Source organism: Lepidochelys kempii, chromosome 1 (genome assembly GCF_965140265.1).
Source record: "Lepidochelys kempii isolate rLepKem1 chromosome 1, rLepKem1.hap2, whole genome shotgun sequence".
NCBI lineage: Eukaryota > Metazoa > Chordata > Testudines > Cheloniidae > Lepidochelys > Lepidochelys kempii.
Window position 1 is genome coordinate 35,409,073 of NC_133256.1, and position 24,678 is coordinate 35,433,750.

Here is a 24,678-nt window from a genome sequence, read left to right on the forward strand (position 1 = left end):
TCAAATAATGCCCCACTTCCATTCAACCTTACCCCTTTTCCTTTTCACTCACCCCAGCCCCCTTCCTCTATTCATGTATGCCTTCTCTTATTGTATTACTGTTACTTGCACCCTAACATATTATGTCTCTGTAGCATTGCCTGGATTGTCCGGTCTTGCAATTTTGACAAGTTGTAAAATTGTGTAATTGTGTAATTTTATTGGCGATCCAAAGCATGCCATATTTGGAAACATACAAAAAGGTAAATGATTTACAGCTGTGTATCTTTCATTGTCTACTTCTTTACAAAAATCAGTCTCTCACACACACGATTTGGCCCCAGTCATTCCTTGGTTCTCTGGACAAGAAATTTTAACCATTTTTAGAATAAAATTACTTGATTCCCAACACCTTTCTACCCAATATGGCCATGCATCCCCTCTCTCTCCTTATCATAGGCATTATCTCTCCCCCCTTCCACGCTCCTCCCTGTCTCCTCTTCTCCTGGCTCTCCTCACAATCCAGCATTCCCTTGTAGATGTGGAGATGGTACATGATCACATCTGATTTGGGTCAATAAGACAGACACCGTCCTCTTCAAAAGCAGAGCTAAACTTTAATGGTGTTTAACGGGCAGGTGCTGGTGTTGGGGGATGGGCAGGGACAGGTGCTCATTTAGTTGCAGCAGAAGAACTTCACATCATTGAGCGCAGTGTCATCCCCACGGCCCTGGGATGCCTCCACCTTCGTCTGGATCCCACAAATGGCCCCAGAGCTGCAGCGACTGCTCCATGGACCAAAATCACCCCAGGACTGCGAGGTGCCCATCAGCCCAGTCCCATCTGAGCATGTGAACTGGATGTTGTTGGCCGCCGTGTCATCGCCCTTTCCCTGGGATGATTCCACTCTCAGCGAGAAGGAGATCAGGTTGCTCTTGGGGCACCAGTGGACCCCAGTCCAACGGCCCCACCTGTCAAAGAAGAAAATAAATTACCTGAGGCTTATTCAGGGTTTGCGACCCACCACAGGGCACCAGTCATCCTAGTTACTGTGCACCAAGCCCAGTGTTCATAGGCCACACAGCAGTGACTTGAAATCAGGCCTGGAAGGACCTGGGGTATTTTGTTTTCTTTTTCTTGAGTAGTGTTTTTTCTTGCTTGTATTTAACCTTAGAAATATCAGAAGTGTCAAGCCTGGTTTTCCCTGGTTTTGCTGGAGGACTCCGGAGATGAGCTTTGAGTGACAAATTTGGGAAAATGTGTGTAGAACTTATCAGTTCTGGTTGATATTAAGTTATTATGAAATGTTACTATGAAAACCTGCTGTATCATAAATGCCTCCCTGTATGTGGAGCCACCATTGCTGACAGGACACGTACCAAATATTCTCTAGACTGAAGACAACAGGGAGGTACTTAATGTTAATGACGATGCTTTGACCATGCAAAAGAGTAACTGCATTCCAATACAAAAAAAAATAACTTGCTCCTCTGTCTGAGGGGAGGGGGTTTTTTTGCGCAGTGGAAAGTTACCAAACACAGAACAGAAAAAAAGCAGCTGACCAGGACTCAGGAGGGATTTAAAGATGGGGAAAGAGTCAGACAGGAAGAGGCAGCAATGGGCAGGAGAGAGCAAGATCAGAGAAGATGGGGAAGGGAACTTCATGAGGGAGAAGTCATCCGGCATGTAAGATGACCTGCCAGCCGTCCTGGACACAGATAGCCCCCCAGCATCCCAAAGGGCGGGGGTTATTGCAGTTAGGATGTTTATTGCTTTGTATGATCTGTACGATCTTGGACTTAATAGGCTAAAGTAAAAGAACAGTTGTGTTAGACTCTGGGCAAAGTGGCTGAGTGTGCGTTGTGAGCGTCACAACTACTGTGTGCCTCTAAAGGGAATTAAACAGGGGTGGAGATCTGGGAGAGGGTATATTTAAGCAACTGGGGTATCTTGGGGGGTCAATGCTGGTCCTGAGGGCCTAGGGAGGGTGGGCAGAGCACAAGGGTGCCAGAACAGGGAGGTGTAGGGGGCTAAGACCCCATCACTTTTCCTGCCTTAAGGGTGAGCGACAGGAGGAGGGGACAGAGAGGAGTGAGTGGGTGGCGAGGCCTCTGGGCGGAAGAGGCAGAGCAAGGGGATAGGACCACGGTTTGGGCACCGGTGTTTCCCCCACTTGTAGGGAGCTTCCAGCGCTCCTGGTGGAGCAGCCCCACTTCCGTGAAGGAGTAGCAGACAGTCAACGACCAGGAAATGTGCCAGAGAGGCCCCAGGAGGAACCAGTGCTGCAGCCTGCTGAGCCCCAAGCACATGGGGATCCAGGCACAGAGAGGCTTGGCTTCCCCTCACAACAGCCCAGAGGGTGGCTGGAAGGGGGCACCTGACTGGATCTGTGATACTTTGCGCTGAATCTTATACCCAAACATTAGACAAAGCCAAGTTAGCAAGAGTCAGGTTCTGAGCTAAAGTCAGGCCCTGTTACAAAGTAGACACTTGCTGTGTGATACATGCACTTGGCAAAAAAACACAGGTACTTCCAAGAAGTACTAGGCTCAAGGTATTCATGTGTGCACATTCCAGAAGACGCAGGTACCATCCCCCCTCCCCGACATAAAGGTATGGCACAAACACAATACTGGGAGATGGAACAGGAACATGCCGACCCCAAGCAAAACCAGGATGGGAGGACAGGATGGGATGATGAATGAAAATGTTTTGTTCGAACCCGGAAGTACGAGGGGTAGGGTTGGTAACTAACCACATCAGAAGGGTAATACGTAGCTTGTTTGCATCAGTGTATGAAAGAGGGGTCACAGAGGAGGTGTCTGTCTGGCCTAGGGGGAAGCAGAAAGTCACGCCACTTACTGAGCTGGTCATGGGCATACATGTATTAGTGTTCCTATAGAGTCTATGGGGTACTAGTACAGTGCTTTGTTGACAATAAACCTGGCTGAGTCCCTTTACCACTGAACCAAGTCTTTGGTCTTCTTGGGCAGTTCAATCGAGGTCTGCTGTACCAGCTACCTAGCCAGAGCTGGTGCAGCTCACGGAGCCAACAACCGACAATGTCAATGGCAAAATCCCACTCATTCCAGTAGGGCCAGGATTTCACCCAAAGAATATGAAAGGATATAGCTAAAAATTCCTTTCCCCAGCCCCCAATTGCTGCAGCTTTCACACTGGACTCTGGGGCTCATTTCACTGGTTCTCTTCAGTCCTTCACAGCAACTTCCAGGACACACAAGATCTGAATTTTAACATGAAATGGCCAGCTGTGTCCATCATAAAGAAGCAGAAACAGAACAGCCAATGCCCTATTTTAATTTTCCTTTACAGATTCCAAACAGAGAGAATAGTCAGAAAAGAGACCCTTTGCAAATGGCATCGTTCATGGTTATTCTCTCTGCACTTCCAGAGCAGGAGGGATGGGAGAGAAACCAAAGGGCTACTCACGGCCCCACCGTGGACTCGATGCTGGAGCCGTCAGTGCAGTACAAGCGAATGCCATTCAAAGCCGTGTCATCATGTTTTACCCCGCCGCCTTGGAAAGGCTCCACCTAGGAGAGGGGTACAGAAGATGGTGGCACAGGTACAGACTGGGAGGAGACGGGTTGGGAATCCCATCCCCCAAGCCAATAAAGCTCCCAACTTCCTGTTATTAAATTAACTACATTTCTTTTAAAAAAAAAAGAAGAAAAAAAAAAAGGGAAATGTCCAGCAATAATCAGTCCCAGAAGGCTCCTGACACACGTTACAGCCACTGCCCTGGGAAGCTGGGAGGCAACTAAATAACCTTTCCCATATACAATAACTCCTCACTTAATGTCGTCCCGGTTAACGTTGTTATGTTGCTGATCAATTAGAGAACATGCTCGTTTAAAGTTCCGCAATGCTCCCTTAGAACGTTGTTTGGCAGCCGCCTGCTTTGTCCACTGCTTGCAGGAAGAGCAGCCCGTTGCAGCTAGCTGGTGGGGGCTTGGAACCAGGGTGAACTGGCAGCCCCCCTAAGTTCCCTGTGCAGCAGCCGCCCAGCAAGCTATCAACTGCCGGGCAGTTCAGCTGTCCCTCCCCCCACTGCCGTGTGCCCTCTGCCTTGGAGCTGCTCCCAGGAGCCTCCTGCTTGCTGTGCAAAGGGGTGGAGGAAGAGGTGTGCTAATGCCAGGGTGTCCCCCTCCCCCTACTTCTGCCCCCTATCTCCACAGAGCCAGGGGGGACACGACGGGGCTCAGGACAGAGGGAGCTTGCTGGCAGCAGCTGCTGTCTCAACTTAAAACTTGATCTACTTAAAAAGGCAATGTACTTAGAGTGTGGTCAGCGTACTTAAAGGGGCAGTGCTCATCTCTCACACACAGAGAGTGTTTGCATCTGTCTCTCTCTGCCATGCTGTGTCTCCTCCCTCCATTCGTGCTGCCTTGTAGAGTGTGAGGCTACATTAACGACAATGTGTTAACCCTTGAGGGCTCAGCCGAGCACTAGTTCACAATTTAGCAGCAAGGCATTCTTTGGGAAATATCCCACCCTGACTCCACCACCTCAACCAAGTTTCACAGTCATAATTGCTGTATACAGTGTGACAAGATGGCCGATGTTAGTCTGGTGGGTCCTGCGCTTTTCTTGGCAGGGAGCTAAGATGCCACCCCTTGCCCCTGTTCTTGGGTGTCATTGGCCATGCTAGTGGCCCAGGACGGTGGTAAAGGAGGGAAATGGACAAGGGGTCTGGGTTTGCTCCTTACTCTGAGCCCCAGCCCCTCTCAACCCCTGTGGATTCTTACCCTCTTCCCCTTGGGTGGGATACCTGCAGTCCTTAGATGCTAGGGAAGGGAGTTCTCTCCCCCTTACTTCAGTTCTCTGATTTTCCAAGTCTCACAGCACACCTCCAAGCTCCAGTCCTCTCTTTTCTCCTCCTCTTCTCTCTGCCTAAAGCAGGGGGTTTTATTAGGTTTCTAACAGGGCCTTAATTGACTGCAGGTGCTCCAATTAACCTGCAGCCACCTTCCCTAATCTACAGGGAACCACACCTTAATTAGCCTTGAGCTTGTTTGTTTAAAACTTATAGTGTGTATGTGTGTCTAACTAACCCTCTCCTTCCTCCCCCATTTAGATTAATTCTTATGGGAAAATTTTGCTTAAAGTAGCATTTTTCAGGAACATAAGTACAACGTTAAGTGAGGAGTTCCTGTACTCCCCTTTATGTTTTCCACCTCTTTGACATCCACTCTGTCAGGCAGAGACTCTGGATGCCAGCTGGGAAGAGTGAGCAGGCTGCCCCTACCCACAACCCCCACACTGGATTTTCACTCTTGCAGCAACACACAGATTCACAGCAGTTAGAGAGGGGAGATATCCAGGCTGGATTTAATGCAGTGGTGATGGTGCTCCCACTCATTCCCTTACTCCACAGACTAACAGTTCCTTCTCTGGCAGGGAAACGTGAGGCCGAGTCTACACTAGAATAGTTTTGCTGTTCTAGCCTTACTCGCAACGTCCTCCTTGTGTAGCCATAACTGCAGTAGCAAAAAGAAAAGGAGTACTAGTGGCACCTTAGAGACTAACCAATTTATTTGAACATGAGCTTTCGTGAGCTACAGCTCACTTCATCAGATGCAGGAAAAATACTTTTGCTGGTATAGCTTATTCCAGTTTGGTGAGCAAAATATACTGCCCTGGCAACAGCACTTTTGGCACATCTACTAGGACTTTTGCCAGCATAGAAATATTTTCAAAAAATGAAAATAAATCACACCCTTAACAGGCATAGCTATGCTGGCAAAACTTTCCAGTGGAGGCCTGCCCTCAGAATGAGTTTCAAGCAAAACTTCCTTCACTCGTTTTATTCCCTTCCTCCTACTTTCCCCCTCAAATATGCCCCCCCCCCACGCCCTTTCATGTTAACACCTTTCAGATGCTTACAGACAATGGTCACATCCCCACCTCTCACTCGCAGCTCACCCGAGCCAGACAGATTTAGCTCTTTTAATATCGCCTCCTAACTCTGCCCTTATACCCCCTGGCCCTTTCTGCTTTGACAGATGTTTCTGGTTGAGCCGAAAGCAAAGCCCCATTAACCCAGCTGTGCAAACAATTGTGTTTTCATCTCGTTTCAGCCCCAGCTCTGGGATCACAGACATTCCCTGCCCCACACCCTTTAATAAAATCAGTGACCCTGTATGCCAATGGCTGACCAGAGTGTGAGGAAAAGAGGATTTTTAAAAACCCAGGTAACAGCCTAGAGTCAGGAGAAGTTCTTGTTGAGAGACTGGGTGGGGGTGGGGGTGAGGAAGTGGCAGTAAGATGGGAAGAATTTTACCTTCAATGCAAATCCATTAGCGTAGCCACGGGTGCAAAACTCCTTTCTCCCCCATTCACCCCATGGGCCTCCATTGGGTACAGTGAGGGTGTAGATGTACCTGTCTGCCCCTGCATCTTGGAAGTAGCAGGAGAGGAGCAGGCAGAGCCCTGCATGGATAAGGGGCTGCATTGTGCAGCATCAGCTCTGAAGCTATCCACGGAGAAGCTTGTGAGTGACTAACACCCCTAGGCACCAGGGAGATTTATAGCCAGGAAAGCTAGGCTGGGTTTCCTTGCTGGCCTGGTGCCAAATCCAACTGGGAGTAATCACTTATTGCCACATCCCTGCGCCTAGGCACTGACCCAACCAGCCCTCGCACACAAAGGGCTCATTATTTCCCAGTGAGACTGTCAGCGGCTGAAGGAAACTGCTGCCCAGGGCCAGGGCAAAGTGGGCAAAAGAGGGACTGTGTGTCCTAAGGGCAGGCGGCAGATTTTAGGGCAGCTGCTGAAGGTTCAGAGGTAAAGAGAAGCAGGGGAGAGGACCTTGCAGCTGTATTGGAAGAGGGTCCTGGGATTGGCAGGGGCAGAGAGAGAGATTTTTTTTATTTCATAGCTTTATCTCAGGGTCTCATTTCTGCTCCCTGAAGTTCCCTCACACTGAGTGGTGAGATTTTTCTCCACCCTCCCTACCCCATCTCCCTGTCCATAAATCTGGGCACCAGCCAAACGGTAATTTTACCCATTCCAGGATGGAACCATGTGGTCCTGGATGAGCAAACATATCTGTTTTACAACCCATTGTTCCATGCTCTTCACCTACCGGTTGTTATCTTGCCTACCCCGGACTCTGCCCCAGGGATTGGTGAGGGAGGTGTTCCCCGTTCAATCAGGATGTGGCATGCCCATAGGATAAAGTTAAGACACTTACCCTTGGCTACTTACCTTTATGAGGAAGCAGAGGCCATTTGCAGTCTCTGTCTCCTGGGAGAAAACAAGGCCAGTTTCTTCTGAGGTGCCTATTCAATTCTTAGCCCTTTCCATTAAAATCTGTGCGACTAGCCCACCTGGTTAGGTAAAATCCAGTTTCTACAGAAAAGTTTCTTAAAGAATAAACAAATCAGCTTCTGGGGAGAGAAGGGCCAACACAGAAAGGCTGCAAGAGCTGGGGTCATTGTTAACAGTTGTATGTGTCAGTCCTGAGGTTGAAGTTCCCAGAAGGCAGTGAGCTTACCACTACCATCTGTTGGCGAACAGGAGAAAGAGTGGCCAAGAACTGCTTCAAAGCTGTTTACCCAGACCTCCAGAGAGACAGAAGCTCTACAGCAGGGGTAATCAATTATTTTTTATCAAGTTCCACCAGATTTCTTCATCAAGGTATAGTCAAGGTCCAGATTCTAGAGAAAATACAAAAATATAAAAAATAATTATAAGAATAAGTAAAAAAAAATTTTGTGGTCTGTTCAAATGCATCTGGCAGTCTGGATTTGGCCCTTGGGCCACCTATTGACCACTCCTGCTTTAGAGGATAAGGAGCTCTCTGCCACCATTGGTTGGTGAACAGGGAAAGTACAGCTACCAAGACTTAATTTGCATAAGTTTTCTTCCCATAAATCCTCCAAGTGACACTTTGGGGAGTCACCAGAATAATACACGAACTCCAAATTGGTGTGGGAGTGGGACTGAGGTGTAGGAAGGAGGAGAGGTGCACTTTGCTTATGGCAAGGAGTGTGCTGGAGGGTTCTACAGATCACTGATCCCCCTTCATGGAAGCTGTTGCCAAGAGACGTCAGAGGCTACTCTGCAACAAGAGATAATGCAGAAGCAAATTTGTGGTGAGAGGCAGCAGCGGACAGGAGCAGCGTTGAGTGAACACTGGTAAGGAGGCCCCTACCCAGCACCAATAAAATTGAAATCACCATAGATGGGTTTTGTGGTGGAGCCTCAGGACCAGACCAGGCAGCACTTCCCCTGGGGGTGGGATGCAGGCTGGCTAAGTGCTGTCCTGGACTCTGGGACTATGCTCCTCGTTGACACCAACCATAAGTGGACCTTAGTGGGGAGAGGAAAGTGATGTGTGAAAAAGGCAGTTGCTTATTGGACATTCACTTGGAGGGTGGGGAACTGAGTTAACAGACTTCTGCCAAAGATATCATAGGTTGGCTAGTTTATTCATTTATGTGTATAGTTGGTGTGTTTCCCCAAGTTGATTCTGTGTCCCCTTGCACCCAAATAAAGTCTTCCTTGTTTTATATTCAGATTCAGTGCTTACGAGAGGGGAAGTATTGCCTGCTAAGGGAACCCAGTATGGCCATTCTTCTGTTCATTTTTCCCTGGTTTCTGGGTGGCGGCTCAAGCTGCTGTTGTTTGTTAATTTAAAGAGAAACCTCTTAAGATAGCTGAACCCAAACTTTGTTGCTGCTGACAACACCTGGAAGAAGGAGCCCATTTATTAATATAGACTGGGCTGCTGGCACCGCCTATAATTAAAATTGCCCAACAGTTCTTCTAAGTTGCTTATAACTTGTCAAACTGCAACTGTTTGCCCTGAAATTTTCCATGCTGGGTGACTGCCTCAGGCTGCATTTTTCTAGAAAATGTTCAGCCAAAATGTTCAGCTGTTTCCAAGAATTCAGCCCTGCTCCTGCTCTACATCCTGTCTTGCCTCACCCTAGGGAGCCCAGCCTGACTTTTGGATCCAAGTCCTGACTTCTGACTCTGCCAGCTGGCCTTGGACTCAGGAGCTCGGGGTCAGAGCCTTTTCCTGGCTACCTGCTCCAACCACTAAGCATGACCACCCACATCTGACAGCAGCAGAAGAAACTCCAGATCAGCCTCATGGAGTTAAGGGGAGGAGACCATGAGAGACATTTGGCTGGTGCTGGGATATGGCAACAACCAGAGAAGAAAAACAAGGGATGTTTCAAAGGGAGAGGAACCAAAGAGCTATTCAAAGCCCCACAAAGAACTCAACAATGGTGTTGTCAGCACAGTGCAGGCAAATGCCGTTCAGAGCTGTGTAGTTGTGCTCTACCCGACTGCCTTGGAAGGGCTCCACCTGGGAGAGGGGCATCAAAGAGACAGTGAGCCCTGGGAGGGATTGGAAGAGGAAGGGGGCTGGGAAAACCTCTCTAGCTCAATAATCCATATTCTGGACTTGGGGGAGGGGAAATGACACTTTTCCACACTTCCCTTTATTAAATCAAAATTAACTGAATGTTTTTAAAAAAGAAGGAAATTGCTCTAAAGGAGGCTCCTTCCACATGTAGCATGCCACTGCCCAGGCAAACTGGGAGATGGCTAATCATCTAGCCCAAATAGCAGCCTGATGTTTCCCACCCTACTGCTGTCTTGGCCTTACAGACTGGACTCTGGATCCCAGTTGTTAAAAGAAGAGGATGCCGTGCTCCCCTCCACACCTGCCCCCTCACTGGATTTCCAGTGGGGGAAGCAACAGCTAGAACCAGATAGGGGAGATTTCTAAGCCAGATTTAAATGTCCTGGGGGAAGGGGCTCCCAGGTTTTCCCTTAGGGAGAGACTCCACAGGCTAAGAGATCCCTTATAAAAAGACTGAGCTTCAAGCGTAATGTCCTTCCTTCATTTCATTCCCTTCCTCCTAGTTTTACCCCTAAACTTCTCCCCTCAACCCCCAGATCCTAACCCCCTTCAGATCTTTACAGACAGCGCTCACGTGCTCTCCACTTGGTCACTGCTTACCAGAGCCAGACAGATGTAGCTCTTTCAGGCCTTGTCTACACAAGAAAATTGCTGGAGATCAGGCTGGGGTGTGATAACTAACCTTCACAGTGACCATTTCCCTAGTGGCAGTGCAGTATAAGTGCTCAGTCTTGGTTTAGCTAGCCAAGGTGGAGCCTGTGGAGAGCTTGGGGAACCCCCTGAAAAGTTAACTGAGAAACTGGTACCCTGCACGTACATTAGTAAAGAGGTCACATTTAGGGTCAGGTTAGCTAATGCATCCCAACCTAACCTCCATTTCTCTTTTGTTGCTGACACCTAGAATCTCTCCCCATTATTCAGCTACTGCATTCCCAGGGCCTTTCTGCTTCAATAGACATCCCTCTCTGTGCACAAAGAGAAGTCCCTTGCACCCAGCGGTGTAGACAATTCTTTTTGTCATTGGTTCTTATCAGCCCCAGTTCTGAGGCAACTTGCTTCCCCTCCTGCAATAAACACAAGGGACCATGCACTGAGGGTTGGCTGGAGGGGTCAGGAAGGAAGGAATCAAAAACCTAGACACACACACTGGCATCAAGCAAGGTCCTCTGTGTGAGACTGGGTGATTTGCACTGTGGGAAAATGGCGGGGCGGGGGGAAGGGGGTAATGTTACCATCAGAGAGAATCCAAGTCTCTGGAGCCCAGTTTCTGAGCTCCCCACTCCTTGCTTATGTCTCCACGGGCACAGTGAGGGTGGAGATAGTGTTCTGTCACCTTGGAGGAAGCAAGGGAGGAGCCAGCTGAGGATGGCATTGGCACAGGGCCGCAAGGTAGTTCCTCTCACTGCAAAGGAGGAGACGCTGGTGAATGACTAGCAGCCCTAGGCACCAGGGGAATGTATATCTAGGTAAATTGGGGTTCTTTTCACTGGCCTGGTGTCAACCACACATTGGAGCAATTGCTCCATTGCCACATCCCTGTACCTGGTGCTGACTAGGCACTCACTGGTCTGACCATCCCTTGCACATAAAAGGCTCATCACTCCCCAGTAATCACTCCAGAGAGGGGTGAGGGTGGGGGATCCCTGCTCAGTGCAGAGGCAGAGTGGAGAAAAGGGGCCTATAGGACAGGCTGTGGATTTCAGTGATTGATGCTTGAGGTAGACCAGGGCAGGGAAGAGGATTTCAGGATTGGCAGATGAGGGATGCAGAAAGGTGCTGTTTTTTTAAATTGATAGCTTTCTCTCTCAGGCCCCACTCTGCTCCCTCCCACCTCCTTTCAGGATGTGTGGGCTCTGGCCCAATAGTACATCTGTTTGACCCCAGCTGGTGTGTGCAGTGCTGGCTGAGCAAACTAAGACAGAATATACTGCTGTGTTCACTCCCTACACATTGTTGTAATGATGATCATAAAAGATAAAACTCACAAGGCATACTTTGTAAACACTCATAATTTGCTTATTAGTAATATCATGGCAAAATGCCCATAGCAGTATTATCTGTGAAGATGTAAACATAAGCTGAGATCATGACTAAAAGTATTTTTCCAGAGAGGTCTGGGGAGTGGCCAAACAGGGACAGAGGGCAAGCTGATGCCTCAGCCAAGTGTAAACAAGACTGATGGACCACCTGCTCAGTGGCCATTCTTTGGCAGGAAAGGAGCCAGGTGCAAAAATCTACATCTTAGATGCACAACAGCATGGAGTGTCCTTCCACACAGTCAGCCTGTCACCTTGCTCCCAGCTGGAAATGCTTCTCAAAAGGGGCAGGGGACTATAAAAGGAAGGGGCAGACACCCCCCCTCTCTCCTTGTCACTTGCATTCTCTGCACCTGAAAAGACAAAAGAAGCAGCCATTGGCCTCTGGGGGAGGGGTCCTGACCTAAAGAGTTTGGACAGAAAGCTGCTGAAAGCATGTGGTGAGAAACCTTTGCTTTGAAACTAACCTAGTGTAACTTTAGTGCCCTTGCCAAGATGGAGTCTGCTCTGCAGGCAGCTCTGGCCAAAAAAAAACATGCACAGAAACTCAGCAGTGAAAGTCCCTTCCACCCCAGGGGCACCTGTTCCAACCCCCCGGAGTGAACGTGAACACACACACCCCACCCCCAGAAGAGTAGAGTGAATATAGGAAAGGGAAATATTTATTTACAGAGGGATGAAAGGAGAAAACAACAAGGGGAAAGATTGGGGAAGTGCTAAAACAGGGTTGTATTCAGCACAAGGTCCCACAAGCCCAGTGGTAGGACAGTCGGAAAGTGCAGACACCAAGCAGAGTTCAGGAGTCCTGGGTAAAGCTCCAGTCTAGTGGTGAGTCTTGGGAGCTCCTGGTTGTCTATGGCGCCAGTGAACTTTCCCCAACAAACCCCTCCGGTGCCCTCTTCTGTCGCTCTCTGCAAAGCCACACAGAGTGACCACCTCCCCACTTAACTAGCTACAGCCTCCCTCCTTATTCCAAAGCAGAGTCACAAGCCCCAGTACTCACAGCCCCATGCAGCTCTGGGCAGCAATGATACTGGGTCCAGCTCCAGCCTGTCCTCGGGCAATTCCTGCCTGGCACAGTGCTCCTCCTGGCTCCTGTCCTGGGGTGTCCCCAATCAGCTGCTCTGTCCCTCCCAGGCTTCAGGCAGGTTCTTGGCTGCTTCACTCTGCGAGGGCCTGCTTGCTGCAGCTCTTCTCTCTGCAGGTCCAGACACACACCCTCTTGCTCTCCCCCCAACAGCACTTCCTCCTTCTGGAACAATCAGCACTTCCCCCCACCCCCCAGTCAGGAACAAGATTTAAAGGGACCAGGCTCTCTAAACCCCAAAGGGGTTACATGAGTTTGTTAAATTAGCTACCAGTAAGCATTTTATCTTTATTTTTCTTGTAACCATTCTGACTTTCATGCCTCGGTACTTGTACTCACTTTAAATTTCTCTCTTTGTAGCTAATAAATGTGTTTTATTATTTTATCTAATCCAGTGTTTTTAAGTTGAAGTGTCTGGATAACTATTTAAAATAATAAACTGGCATATTATTCCCCTAAGGAATAGTACACTTAATATATTTGTACTGTCGAGGACAGGGCTGGGCAGTGCAGGACAAACATTTCTGGGGGAAGATCAGGGACTGCAGGTGTGTTGGGGTCACTCTGCAGCATTACAAAGGTTGGTAAGAGCCTAAGTGAGGCTGGCTGGCTGCATCACCCACAGACATAGCTGGGCATGACTGTCACAGAGTGTGTGGGAGTCAGGGCCCTGCACCCCACACTTCCTGCAATTCACCATGACTCTCAGCCAGCCAGTAAAACAGAAGGTTTATTACACAACAGGAACGCAGTCCAAAACCGACATTGTAGGTACAGACAGCAGGACCCCGTCAGTCAGGTCCATCCTGGGGGGCAGGGAGCCCCGACCGCGGTGCTGGGCCTCCATCCATTTCCCCAGCCAGCTCCAAACTGAGACCCCCTCCAGCCATCTCACCCAGCCACACACCCCAGCTCCTCCTCCAGCATTTGTCCAGTTTCCCGGGCAGAAGGTGTCACCTGGCCCCAACCCCCTCCTGGGCTCAGGTTACATGCTCACGTATCATCCCTTAAGTGAAGTCACACCCTGATATCCCACCACCATCCAACACCAATGTGGACAGTACCAGTAAAACTCCCATGTAACATTACCAGGTCAATACTTCCCATGCCCTACTCCGTCACAGTGACTCACATGCTGGAGGCTGTTTGTGAGCAGTCCAGATTGGAGGCTACAGCAGCAAGGCATTGTAAAAGGCACCCCAGGTTACAGGGCTGGGGAGACACAGCTACTCATTAGTCTGTATTATGCCCCGGTATGTCGCACAAACACCTGCTTCTCCATCCATTGTTCCCTGGTCCTTGCTTGTGGAAACATCTTCCCTGTTGGCCTGGAACCTGCCTAGGGGAAGCAAGCGGCATGTTGTATTCAGAGACCACATGGCAATGATGGGATGAGAGTAAAACCCTTTCTTAGCCACTTGCTGAGAGGTGGTTTCCTCCATCCAGGTAGCTAAACTCTCACCCAGGCTTTTATCTTCCTTCTTGACTACTGCAACCTCCTTCTCTGAGATCCTAGGCACTCATATTGCTCCCCCTACAGTCAGTTCAAAATGCTTCCGCTAAAATTAGCTTCCTGATCTGTCATTCTGCCCCTGTCACTCCCTCTTTGGGTCACAGAGCTGACTTCTCCCTTTCCACTACATTACATTATACACAATAAACTACATTAAAAGACTATTAAGTTTACCTGGGCTACTTTATTTCTTGCAATTCCTAACATTGATGTCATTTTTGGTAATTTCCTAGGTTTTTGAAAAGGCAAACTGAAAAACACAAATTCCATCATATAGCATCATATTGACACCCACATGGATCAGCAGCAGAGTTGGAACCTTTAGATCCACCTCACTGACCTCTCCCATTTGAGCTACTGGAGTAACTGTTAGTACTAGTAGGTTGTCATCTTCTGTGTGGACCACCACTAGTAGGGGAAGAGACACACTTTGCCAGTGCGTTTTACAGATATTTTCTGACAGCAGAGGAATGGTGAGACTCAGGAATCTTAGAATCCATTCTAGGCTTTGGAGGTGAGTGTTCTCTAGTGGGCACAGACTCTTCTGCCTGTTCCCCTCAACTTCACCACTTCTGCCCTACCCCTACCCCCACCCTGGCTCCTCACCCCCGTCCCATTCTCCTAGTCAAACCCAGTCCCCACTCCTCAATCTTCTTACCTCAGTGGTAGTATCCTTGCCCAGCCAGTCCTAGTCTCCCCATCCCAATATCTCCCCAACCTGACTCCAAGCCTTCCCCCACACTGCCAGTCCCCTTGCCGAGCTATTCCCAGTTTCTCGCATGTCTGCAGTTCTTCCACTCTATTCTGCTTGCTCCACTAGTCCCAGTCCCCATTCCACTTCTAGTTCCTTGTCTTCTCTCTTTCTCTCTCTATTTCCCCACCCCCACCCCTAGCCTCCACTCACTCAGGCTCCCATCCACATTTTCCATTCCCACTGGTTCCCAGTCTCTCTCTCCCTGGGCTTCTTGTCTGTCCCCAAGGCTCCTTGTCCCAGTCTTTTTGTCCAGCCAGTCCCAGTTCTCTCCCTGCACCCTACTCCTAGTCAGATCTGTCCCCCCTCTACTATCACCTTCTTTCCCACCCCCACCCCACTTGGTCCCAGTACCTATTCTCCTTGCCCAGCCAGTCACAACTTCTTCACACTCAGCTCCCAGCACCAGTCTTCTTGCCCCACGAGTGCCAGTTGCTTCTGTATCCCTGCCCACAATCCAAGTCTCCTTGCCCAGCCAGTCACAGTTCCCTCACCTGGTTCCCCCTCCCAGTGTCTTTATCCAACCAGTCCCAGTCTCCTCTTCCCCTCTGACACCCAGTGTCCTTGCCCAGCCCTTGCTAGTATCCACCCTCACCCCACTCCCAGTCTCCCCCTTCTCCCTGTCAGCCTCCAAGTCCAGTCTCCCCTGCAGGCTTCTTGTCCCACTCTACTCCTGCCATGTCCAGGTTTGCTTCTTGTCCCCTCTGCACTCAAATCAGGCAGCCTCCTTCTCCTTACTGCCCGGACCCACATGGAGGGTTATTGAAAGCACAAGAAAGACAGGCATAAGAACAGCAATTCTGGGTCAGACGAAAGGTCCATCTAGCCCAGTATCCTATCTTCAGACAGTGGCCAGTGCCAGGTGCCACAGTGAGAATGAACAGAACAGGTAATCATCAAGTGACCCGTCCCCTATCGCCCATTCCCAGCTTCTGACAAACAGAGGCTAAAGACACCTTCTCTGCCACCACTGTTGACCTCTCCATTCTGAAAACTGACCATTTATTCCTACCCTTTGTTTCCTATATTTTAACCAGTTACTGATCCATGACAGGACCTTCCCTCTTATCCCATGACAGCTCACTTTGCTCAAGAGCCTTTGGTGAGGGACCTTGTCAAAGGCTTTCTGAAAATCTAAGTACACTATATCCTCTGGATCCCCCTTGTCCACATGTTTGTTGACCCCCTCAAAGAATTCTAGTAGATTGGTGAAGCATGGTTTCCCTTTACAAAAACCATGTTGACTCTTCCTCAACAAATTATGTTCATCTATGTGTCTGACAATTCTGTTCTTTACTAGAGTTTGAACCAGTTTGCCCAGTACTGAAGTATAGCTTACTGGCCTATAATTGTCGGGATCACCTCTGGAACCCTTTTAAAAGTTGGTATCATATTAGCTATCCTCCAGTCATTTGGTAAAAAAGCTGATTTAAATGATGTTACAAACCAAGGTTAGTAGTTCTGCAATTTCACATCTGAGTTCCTTCAGAACTCTTGGGTGAATCCCTTCTGGTCCTGGTGACTTACTACTGTTTAGGTTATCAGTTTGTCCCAAAACCTCCTCCAATGACACTTCAATCTGCTCCCTGTTCTCAGTTTCAGTGCCCAGCCCTGTCCCTGTCCTACAGCAACAATGTCAGGGAAAGTGCTGATCAGGCCCCTGCAGCTCTGGGCTAGAGTATGGCTAGTGGGGGTGGAATATCTGGACATTTTATCTATGAAGCTCTAGCCAGTCTCTATTAAACATATACAAATTGCCTATAACTTGGCCAACTTAAGGGGGATTTTCCTGGGGATTGCAAACGGCATATCCCTGCCACAAATGCCATCCACCTGCCAAATTCCAAGTCCCTGTTCCCAAGCATGGGGGGGGGGGGGGACTCAAGAGCTTCTCAAAGAAAAGGTCAACAGGATTTTTTTTAACATAGGCCAAACAATATTTTCCCTGGCCTGTTCTTGGAAATGGCTGAACCATTTTGGCTGAGATTTTCCAACAAAATTCAGGCTGAGGCAAACACTTAGCACAGAAAATTTCAGCCCAGACAGTTACAGTTTAGCAAAGTTATAAGAACCTGAAAAGAGGGTCTTATACTGGGAGGTGTTGGGCAATCAAGTGGCATTACCCGCCCAGCCTAATCACAAGCCCTTTGTGTAAGCAGAGTCAGGATGAGCTCCACCCTGACATCTAGTGGTGAGTTGCGGCAAGTTGTGGAAAAGAACTTCAGGGGCTGATCTCATTTGCATAGGCACAACCACCCCACCTAGCATGAGCCCATAGCTGCCCAAATGGTCACTTTGGCTACTGTGGGATCCCCAGTGTCTCTGTTATTGGGGCAGGATGAATAAATTATTATCCTGATTATGTGACTCAAGGACAGTGGAACTGTACTTGGCCTTTTGTATGATGGAGGGACTCTCCATCAACTAAGTAGCACTCGCTAGGCAAGGGACATGGGTTCCAAAACTCAGTGAATTGAGAGAGGTTGGGGATAGGTATTAGTACCTGGTGATGTGGTCCTGAAACATCAATTGCACCTTCTTCTCTCTCCACTGTGGAATATCAGAGCTAATTTTGGGTCTATTAAGAGTCTAGCTACAGGTGCTGAGCTGAATTCACTTTGGGCTTATGGTGCACCAGCACTGAGGTTCCCACTACTACAAGCTGAAATCACTAAAGAGCTAAACTTACTGAGCACTGTGTTAAGTAGTGGGGCGCCTGAAGATATCGTGCTGAGAGGAGTGGCTTGTGGACTGGCTGGTGGAGCTATTCATGGGATGGCAGGAGCTGCTTGTTGGGCAGCAAGTGGAGCAGAGCACTTTGTGGGATGGCGGGAGCTGCTTGCGGGATGGCTGGTGGAGTGGGGTGGAGCAGAGTGGCTCGTGGGATGGCTGGCAGAGCAGAGTGAAGCGGCAGGGCAGTCTGCTTCGGATCATGTAAGGTGCCCCTTACCTCTTCCACACACACACACACACATTTTCACCCAGACTGGGGAGTAACACTCTGCAGATGAACTTTTGAACTCTGGGTCTGGGCTTTCGGGTTGTTGGACTTTTGGGTTGCTGGACTCAAGAGACGTTTGGGTTGTTGGACTCAAGAACCAGAGGGAAAGGACCTGACTCAATCTGCTGGGTCTTTGCTCATGGTTTGGTTGATGAACCCTAGTTGTGGTGTTTTCCCAATTTAATGCTGATGTCCTTTACCTCATGTTATTAAAGATTTTCTGCTACACCGAGACTCTGTGCTTGTGAGAGGGGAAGTATTGCCTCTTTGAGGCGCCCAGGGTGCGTGCAAGATTTTCCCAAGTCACTGGGTGGGGGCTTGAGCCGGTTTTGCGTTTGAGAGGGAACCCCTCTGTACTGAACCAGGCCCTTGCTGCTATCAACTCAGCCTGGCAGAAGGGTTACATCTGCTTCTTCAAGGCTCTTCACAACCCAGCCCCTCCCAACTTATCTGCTCTTCGATGCAGTGTTGTTGTAGCCATGTGGGTCCCAGGATATTAGAGACAAACTCACCAACAGAAGTTGGTTCAATAAAAAATATTGCCTCACCCACCTTGTCTCTCTTTTATTTTCTTCTCACCCTCATCCCCTCCACTCCTTCAGCCATGGAAAGATTCCAGAATGCAACCAAGTGTTTTACTATAGCTCTAACACAAAGCATGAGCATTAGCATCTAGAGAAGCCAGTTATACGCACAGCCCCAGACTACATTATTCTGAAAGTGACACAGGGAAGAAGGGTTCTTTATGCTGCCTCAAAGTCCAGACAACTTTTTTCTTCTCACATTGACCAGATCTGGATCCCATCCTGGCAGCAATTCAACTGTCCAGAAGAGGTCACTGTTGAGCAATATGAAGCGTTGGCTCACTGAAGTAGCTGAGGGCACCGGTCACATGGGAAAGAAGGTCTCAGGAGGCTTTAGGGCACCTCTGTCCTGAGCCCCTAGTTCATTGCTTAAGGAGCTTGCAAAAGATCTGCTTTATTCTGTGTCCAGTTCCAACTGGCTCTTGCCAGATCTTCCTAAAGGTACAGTGACCTACAGTGGGGGCCTGCCACAGAGCACGGGTACTCTACGTGGCATTGAAGAGGAAGCAGATTCCATGTCTGATACCTGGCAGAATGCTCAACTACTTAAGAGATTGTATGGAGTTTGTCAATTCATTTAAATCTGAATGCGATGCTGAAACCTCGTGGCTGGATTGAATCCAAATGCTACAGAAAATCTTTCTTGAAAAACTATCTGAGGCAAATTCTAGAAAGAGACGATCTAACAGAGAAATGCTGCCAAGTGCTGGAATCCTTGTTTCTGGTTGCATGGTATTTATTATACAATATAGGCAAAGCCCCAAAGCCTTCCACAGTTTTGTTTTTTTGGGTTTTTTTTAACAGCTAGTCCTGTGGATCAGCATGACTGGCTGCAGAGGGAGGGTGGTGAGAGACAGGATTTATGGTTGATGTCAACAATTCATTCTGCCAGGTCAAACACTCATCCTTCAAAGGACAGCTGTAAGTTACAACAGCACCTGCTTTCTCCTCTGATTTGGAGGTGAAGGCACCGGGTGACAAACCGAATGGAAACCCAAGGACCAATTCCACATCACCCCGCATCTTGTGCTGCCATCTACATCAGTTCAGAGGGGGGGGAAAAGAGGTGCCAAGCGCTACCATTCTGATGCACTCAGAATGCACTCAAGTAAACGTCCATTGGGCCCCCTAGTACCAGCACGCAAGTTGTTAATCACTATACATGTTCTCTTTTATAGCAGCTGTTTCAAGGCACCTCACCACAATGTACAGCACATTAGATAACATCACACTAATATACAGATGCTGTAGACCTGAGACTGGTGCCTCCTGCTCATGAGAGCATTTCTAGCAGTGTGTGGGAATCATTCATACATTCCCATGTTATACCTGGCATTTTACGCTATTGCATAAAATGTGTAACAGTACCACTGTCCTATGGGGCAGTTCTACTGTAGCAATGTCAATTATTCATGTACTATTTTAAACACCAGATTTTCTGCAAAGATGTTTCCTCCCTTTGCTTTCTTTTTTGGAGCCAGAGAGAGAACATTGTCTTGTTCTCACACAAGCAACTTACTTCTTCAGGAAACTCCTAGTTACTTGCATACTAAGGACAAATTCACCTCCCCCTTATACCAGTGTTATGCCTGAGTCATTACAACACCTTGTATACTCTTGCATGCTGTCAAGTAAATAATAGTAATAAAAGTGGGGATCAAAAGGCGATTCGGAAATGTTGACAATATTTCGTCTAGGAGTAGCAGAGAAAGATGATGAACCCTCTGATCTTCTCCCCTTTCAATTCAAAGCATAGACTTTTTCACATGTTTGCACTAATAGCCTTTGGAACTCACTGCCACAAGATATAATTGAGGCCAGCTCTTAAACACAGTTCAGAAGAGGGGTTTGACATACATATGAATAGCTATAACTGGAGTTGAAATAGAAATTATTAAAAATGGGGAAAAAAGTATTTTGGAACCAATATAAACCCTGATGTTTAGCATACAGACCAACTTCTAAGTACTGGGGGCTTGGAAAAAAACTCTTTTTGGGGGCAGGTTACCCCATAACTGCCTGCTGCAGACTTCTTGTGCCTTCTCAAAAGCTGTAGGTGCTGGTGACTGCTGACGGCTAGATTCTAGACTAGCTGGATGCCCTGATCTGGTGTAATATGACAATTCCTATACTCTTGTGATCCTTCTCACCTCAACCCATCTCATTCCTTTCAGTAAAATTTCAAAGAGGGCCCAATATAATTGTTTTTTTTTTGGTGAGGTCACAGCGGATAGTATTGTGAAACTTTTACACACACTAGTAGAAATTTGGATCAGAGATTTTCTCTAAAGGTACTATGTCAATACATTGGGTTGATTTCTGTGCTGCAAAACTCCCTATGTAATTTTGTTCCTTGTTACAGACCAAGGGTAGGCAAACTTTTTGGCCAGAGGGCCACATCTGGGAATAGAAAATGTATGGTGGGCCATGAATGCTCACAAAATTGGCGTTGGGGCGAGGGAGAGGGTGAAGGCTTTGGTTGGGGGTGCGGGCTCTGGGGAGGGGCTGGAGATGAGAGGTTTGGGGTGCAGGAGGGTGCTCTGGGCTAGGATTGAGGGGTTTGGAGGGTGGGAGGGGGATCCGGGCTGGGGCAGGGGGAGAAGCTCAGGGGTGCAGGCTCATAGAATCATAGAATATCAGGGTTGGAAGGGACCGCAGGAGGTCATATAGTCCAATCCCCTGCTCAAAGCAGGACCAATCCCCAATTAAATCATCCCAGCCAGGGCTTTGTCAAGCCTGACCTTAAAAACTTCTAAGGGAGGAGATTCTACCACCTCCCTAGGTAATGCATTCCAGTGTTTCACCACCCTCCTAGTGAAAAAGTTTTTCCTAATATCCAACCTAAACCTCCCCCACTGCAACTTGAGACCATTACTCCTTGTCCTGTCCTCTTCTACCACTGAGAATAGTCTAGAACCATCCTCTCTGGAACCACCTCTCAGGTAGTTGAAAGCAGCTATCAAATCCCCCCTCATTCTTCTCTTCTGCAGACTAAACAATCCCAGTTCCCTCAGCCTCTCCTCATAAGTCATGTGTTCCAGACCCCTAATCATTTTTGTTGCCCTTCGTTGGACTCTCTCCAATTTATCCACATCCTTCTTGTAGTGTGGGGCCCAAAACTGGACACAGTACTCCAGATGAGGCCTCACCAATGTCGAATAGAGGGGAACGATCACGTCCCTTGATCTGCTCACTATGCCCCTACTTATACATCCCAAAATGCCATTGGCCTTCTTGGCAACAAGGGCACACTGCTGACTCATATCCAGCTTCTCATCCACTGTCACCCCTAGGTCCTTTTCCGCAGACCTGCTGCCTAGCCATTCGGTCCCTAGTCTGTAGCTGTGCATTGGGTTCTTCCATCCTAAGTGCAGGACCCTGCACTTATCCTTATTGAACCTCATCAGATTCCTTTTGGCCCAATCCTCCAATTTGTCTAGGTCCCTCTGTATCCTATCCCTGCCCTCCAGCGTATCAACCACTCCTCCCAGTTTAGTATCATCCGCAAATTTGCTGAGAGTGCAATCCACACCAGCCTCCAGATCATTTATGAATATATTGAACAAAACCGGCCCCAGGACCGACCCCTGGGGCACTCCACTTGACACCGGCTGCCAACTAGACATGGAGACATTGATCACTACCCGTTGAGCCCGACAATCTAGCCAACTTTCTACCCACCTTATAGTGCATTCATCCAGCCCGTACTACTTTAACTTGCTGACAAGAATACTGTGGGAGACCGTGGCTCAAGTGGCTCCTGGAAGCAGCGGCAAGTCCCTCTCCAGCTCCTATGTGGAGGTGCAGTCAGGCGGCTCTGCACACTGCCTCGTCCACAGGCACCACCCCTGAAGCTCCCATTGGAGTCCTGGAGGGGGCCATTAGAGCAGGTAGGAGCCTGAGCGGGGCCATGCTGCGGCTTCCGGGAGCTGCGTTGTGCAGCCCCCGTCCCTGCACTGTGGCTGGAGCGCCAGAGTGGGGCAAGCCCCAGACCCCACTCCCCAGCAGGAGCTCGCGGGCCAGCTTAAAACAGCTTGTTTTCCCACCCATTATAGAGGATAATGGTGTCCTTTGAAAGCCTCCCAAAACAAGGCTGCACTGGCCATACTGTTGGATTAGAATCTTGCAAGGATTAGGAAACAAGCATCTCACCAATCTCTCTCTGGAAGAGCACTGAATTATACCAAGAAAAGCAAAAATATTACAGATCTAAGACAGTGGGTTCATCATGATGCTTCCAAGTCTCACATTTTTAAAAATAAGCTCTTGTTTTACAAGAAACCCACCCAATTTTGAAAAGGCTGCTACAATTGTAATGTTTTGGTTACATCTGTGTCCTGGTTTGTAAACCCTGTACATATTCCAAAGGCTCATTGTTCAGCTATTTTTCTGATTAGTGACAGGCCTTTGTGATGAAACAACTAATATCTAGGCATCTGATTCCCCTGCCTTTCTCAGTGTTGCTTGTCTGCCTTCACAGATTTGTCTAAATGTACCTCTGTCATCTATAATGAGGTAATAGGCCTCAAAATTACTTCATCGTCTCGCTTCTCTGACATAGGTAGGGCTGATTTTCTTTAACCTGAATTGATGCCATAATTATACATCTCTCTTTCCTTAGTGCTAGTACCTTTTAGACATCAGCTTCCAGAATTTGCAAGCTGTTCAGACCAAGGAGGGAGAAAAAGCACAAGATAATTTTGATGGTGTCAGTATTCTCTAGTGCTGAAAAATCCCTTTGGGCTTTAGGGGCAGGGAGTAGAAAGCAGCTGTCTCGGACACTGCCCCAAACACCTGGCCAAGGTACAGTCAGAAGGGATTATGTGGGAGCATCATGATACACAGGTTTGATTCCCCCTCCGACAGAAATTGGAATGTGGTTTCCGCACCCGTCGTCTGTTGGTGCGTAAGCCCTTGGGTGTGGAGAGCACTTAGAATAGTGTAGAAGTGTATTGATTAGGGTCTCAATGCACTGCCCAGGAAAGAGCTTGGCATCACTAATAAATAGGTCTCTAAAAACTTCAGTTTAATGTGCAGCAGCAATGAAAAAGGCCAGTTTCCGTTTTATTTTCTATCAGAATGCCATTATATAAATCCATGGTGTGCCCACATCTTGAATACTGCATGCGGTTCTGGTCACCCTGTTGGGTTGCCCTCAAAGTTATATAAATATGATAGAATTATAATTATGTAGTAGTAGAAATAAAGATAAACAAAAGACTATATAGGTATCATAATAAGGTATGAACATCAGTTTCATGCTGTTGAATTTCACTCTGTAACAAATGCAAGGCCAAAGTGCTAATTATTTCAGGCCAGTACAGGACAAAATCTGTGCTGGAAAGTGATAAGAACTTTGAGGAAACAATGCTGTTCTTTAAAACAACACCCTGATGCTCTTCCCCTGCGGGGGCCCCTTGTCATGCCTATGTAAATCTTGGTATCCAAAGAGGGAAAAATAGATAGTAGGATAAAACTTGTTAAATGAATCAAGAGTCATAGATTGTGTTGTTAAGTAAAAGAATGAATGGTGAGCGCATGGAATTGAGAGCCTGAAGCAGGGAAATGATTGGTTAGTAAATTGTGCCAGCCTAATCCTAAGAATTTCAACCTTGATATCAATGGGCCAAAGAATATGCAAAGTGGAGATAACTGGATGACCCCCGGAGGGTGAACCGGAATCCACCCAAAACACATCAAGGAAGAACAAGAAGATAATACCTAGCCATCATGGAGCCATCATGGATGTACCACCTGCTGATTGATGGTCATCTCAATTGTAAATTCAGTGTGATGAAACAACTTCCATAGACTTGTATTGAACCAGAGACCTGTAAAATTTGGGTCCAGGGACTGTGTTCTTTGAGTCTGGTTCTATGACCACCCTCCAGGAGCATCAGATGCGCATCTGACAATGACTCGGCTCCACTCTCGTGTCCAGGCCACCTGGCCAGTGACTTGGCATGAGCAACATCTAGGCTGATAACTATAACAACCTTTATGTAGAACCTGTGTGCGAATGTCTCTGTGTGTGAATGGTTCTATACAGAAATTGCATATAGGAATATTTTGTTGTATTTACAATAAACATTGCAATTTGTCTTGTCCCTCTTACACTAATAAAAATGATACCAACAGGATCTTGTAACAGCCCCATCTCAAAAAGGATATAGTGCAACTGGAAGAGGTTCAGAGAAGGGCAACAAAGATGATCAAAGGTATGGAATAGCTTCCATATGAGGAGAGACTAGAAGGATTAGGGCTGTTTGGCTTAGAAAAGAGATGACTAAGGGGGGATATGATAGAGGTCTATCAAATCATGAA

General features: G+C 48.0%; 1 protein-coding gene across 1 annotated transcript; it reads right to left on the bottom strand.

Annotated features, from left to right (window-relative positions):
* Positions 1–576: 576 nt before the first annotated feature.
* On the bottom strand, positions 577–6,505 carry LOC140909434 (vitelline membrane outer layer protein 1-like). The gene is made up of 3 exons (XM_073338704.1): positions 6,284–6,505; positions 3,430–3,533; positions 577–950 (listed from the first exon to the last, which is right to left on the bottom strand). Exons 1-3 carry the CDS (start codon positions 6,452–6,454, stop codon positions 656–658), a joined length of 570 nt encoding a protein of 189 aa, XP_073194805.1. The 5' UTR covers positions 6,455–6,505; the 3' UTR covers positions 577–655.
* Positions 6,506–24,678: the final 18,173 nt, after the last annotated feature.

Excerpts from the sequence above, each read along its gene's own strand:
- LOC140909434 (XM_073338704.1), bottom strand. The coding sequence starts at position 6,454 with ATGCAGCCCCTTATCCATGCAGGGCTCTGCCTGCTCCTCTCCTGCTAC. Across the intron at positions 3,534-6,283 it reads CTAATGGATTTGCATTGAAG|GTGGAGCCTTTCCAAGGCGG; the intron begins GTAAAATTCTTC and ends CCCCTCTCCTAG. Across the intron at positions 951-3,429 it reads ATCGAGTCCACGGTGGGGCC|GTGGGGCCGTTGGACTGGGG; the intron begins GTGAGTAGCCCT and ends CTTCTTTGACAG.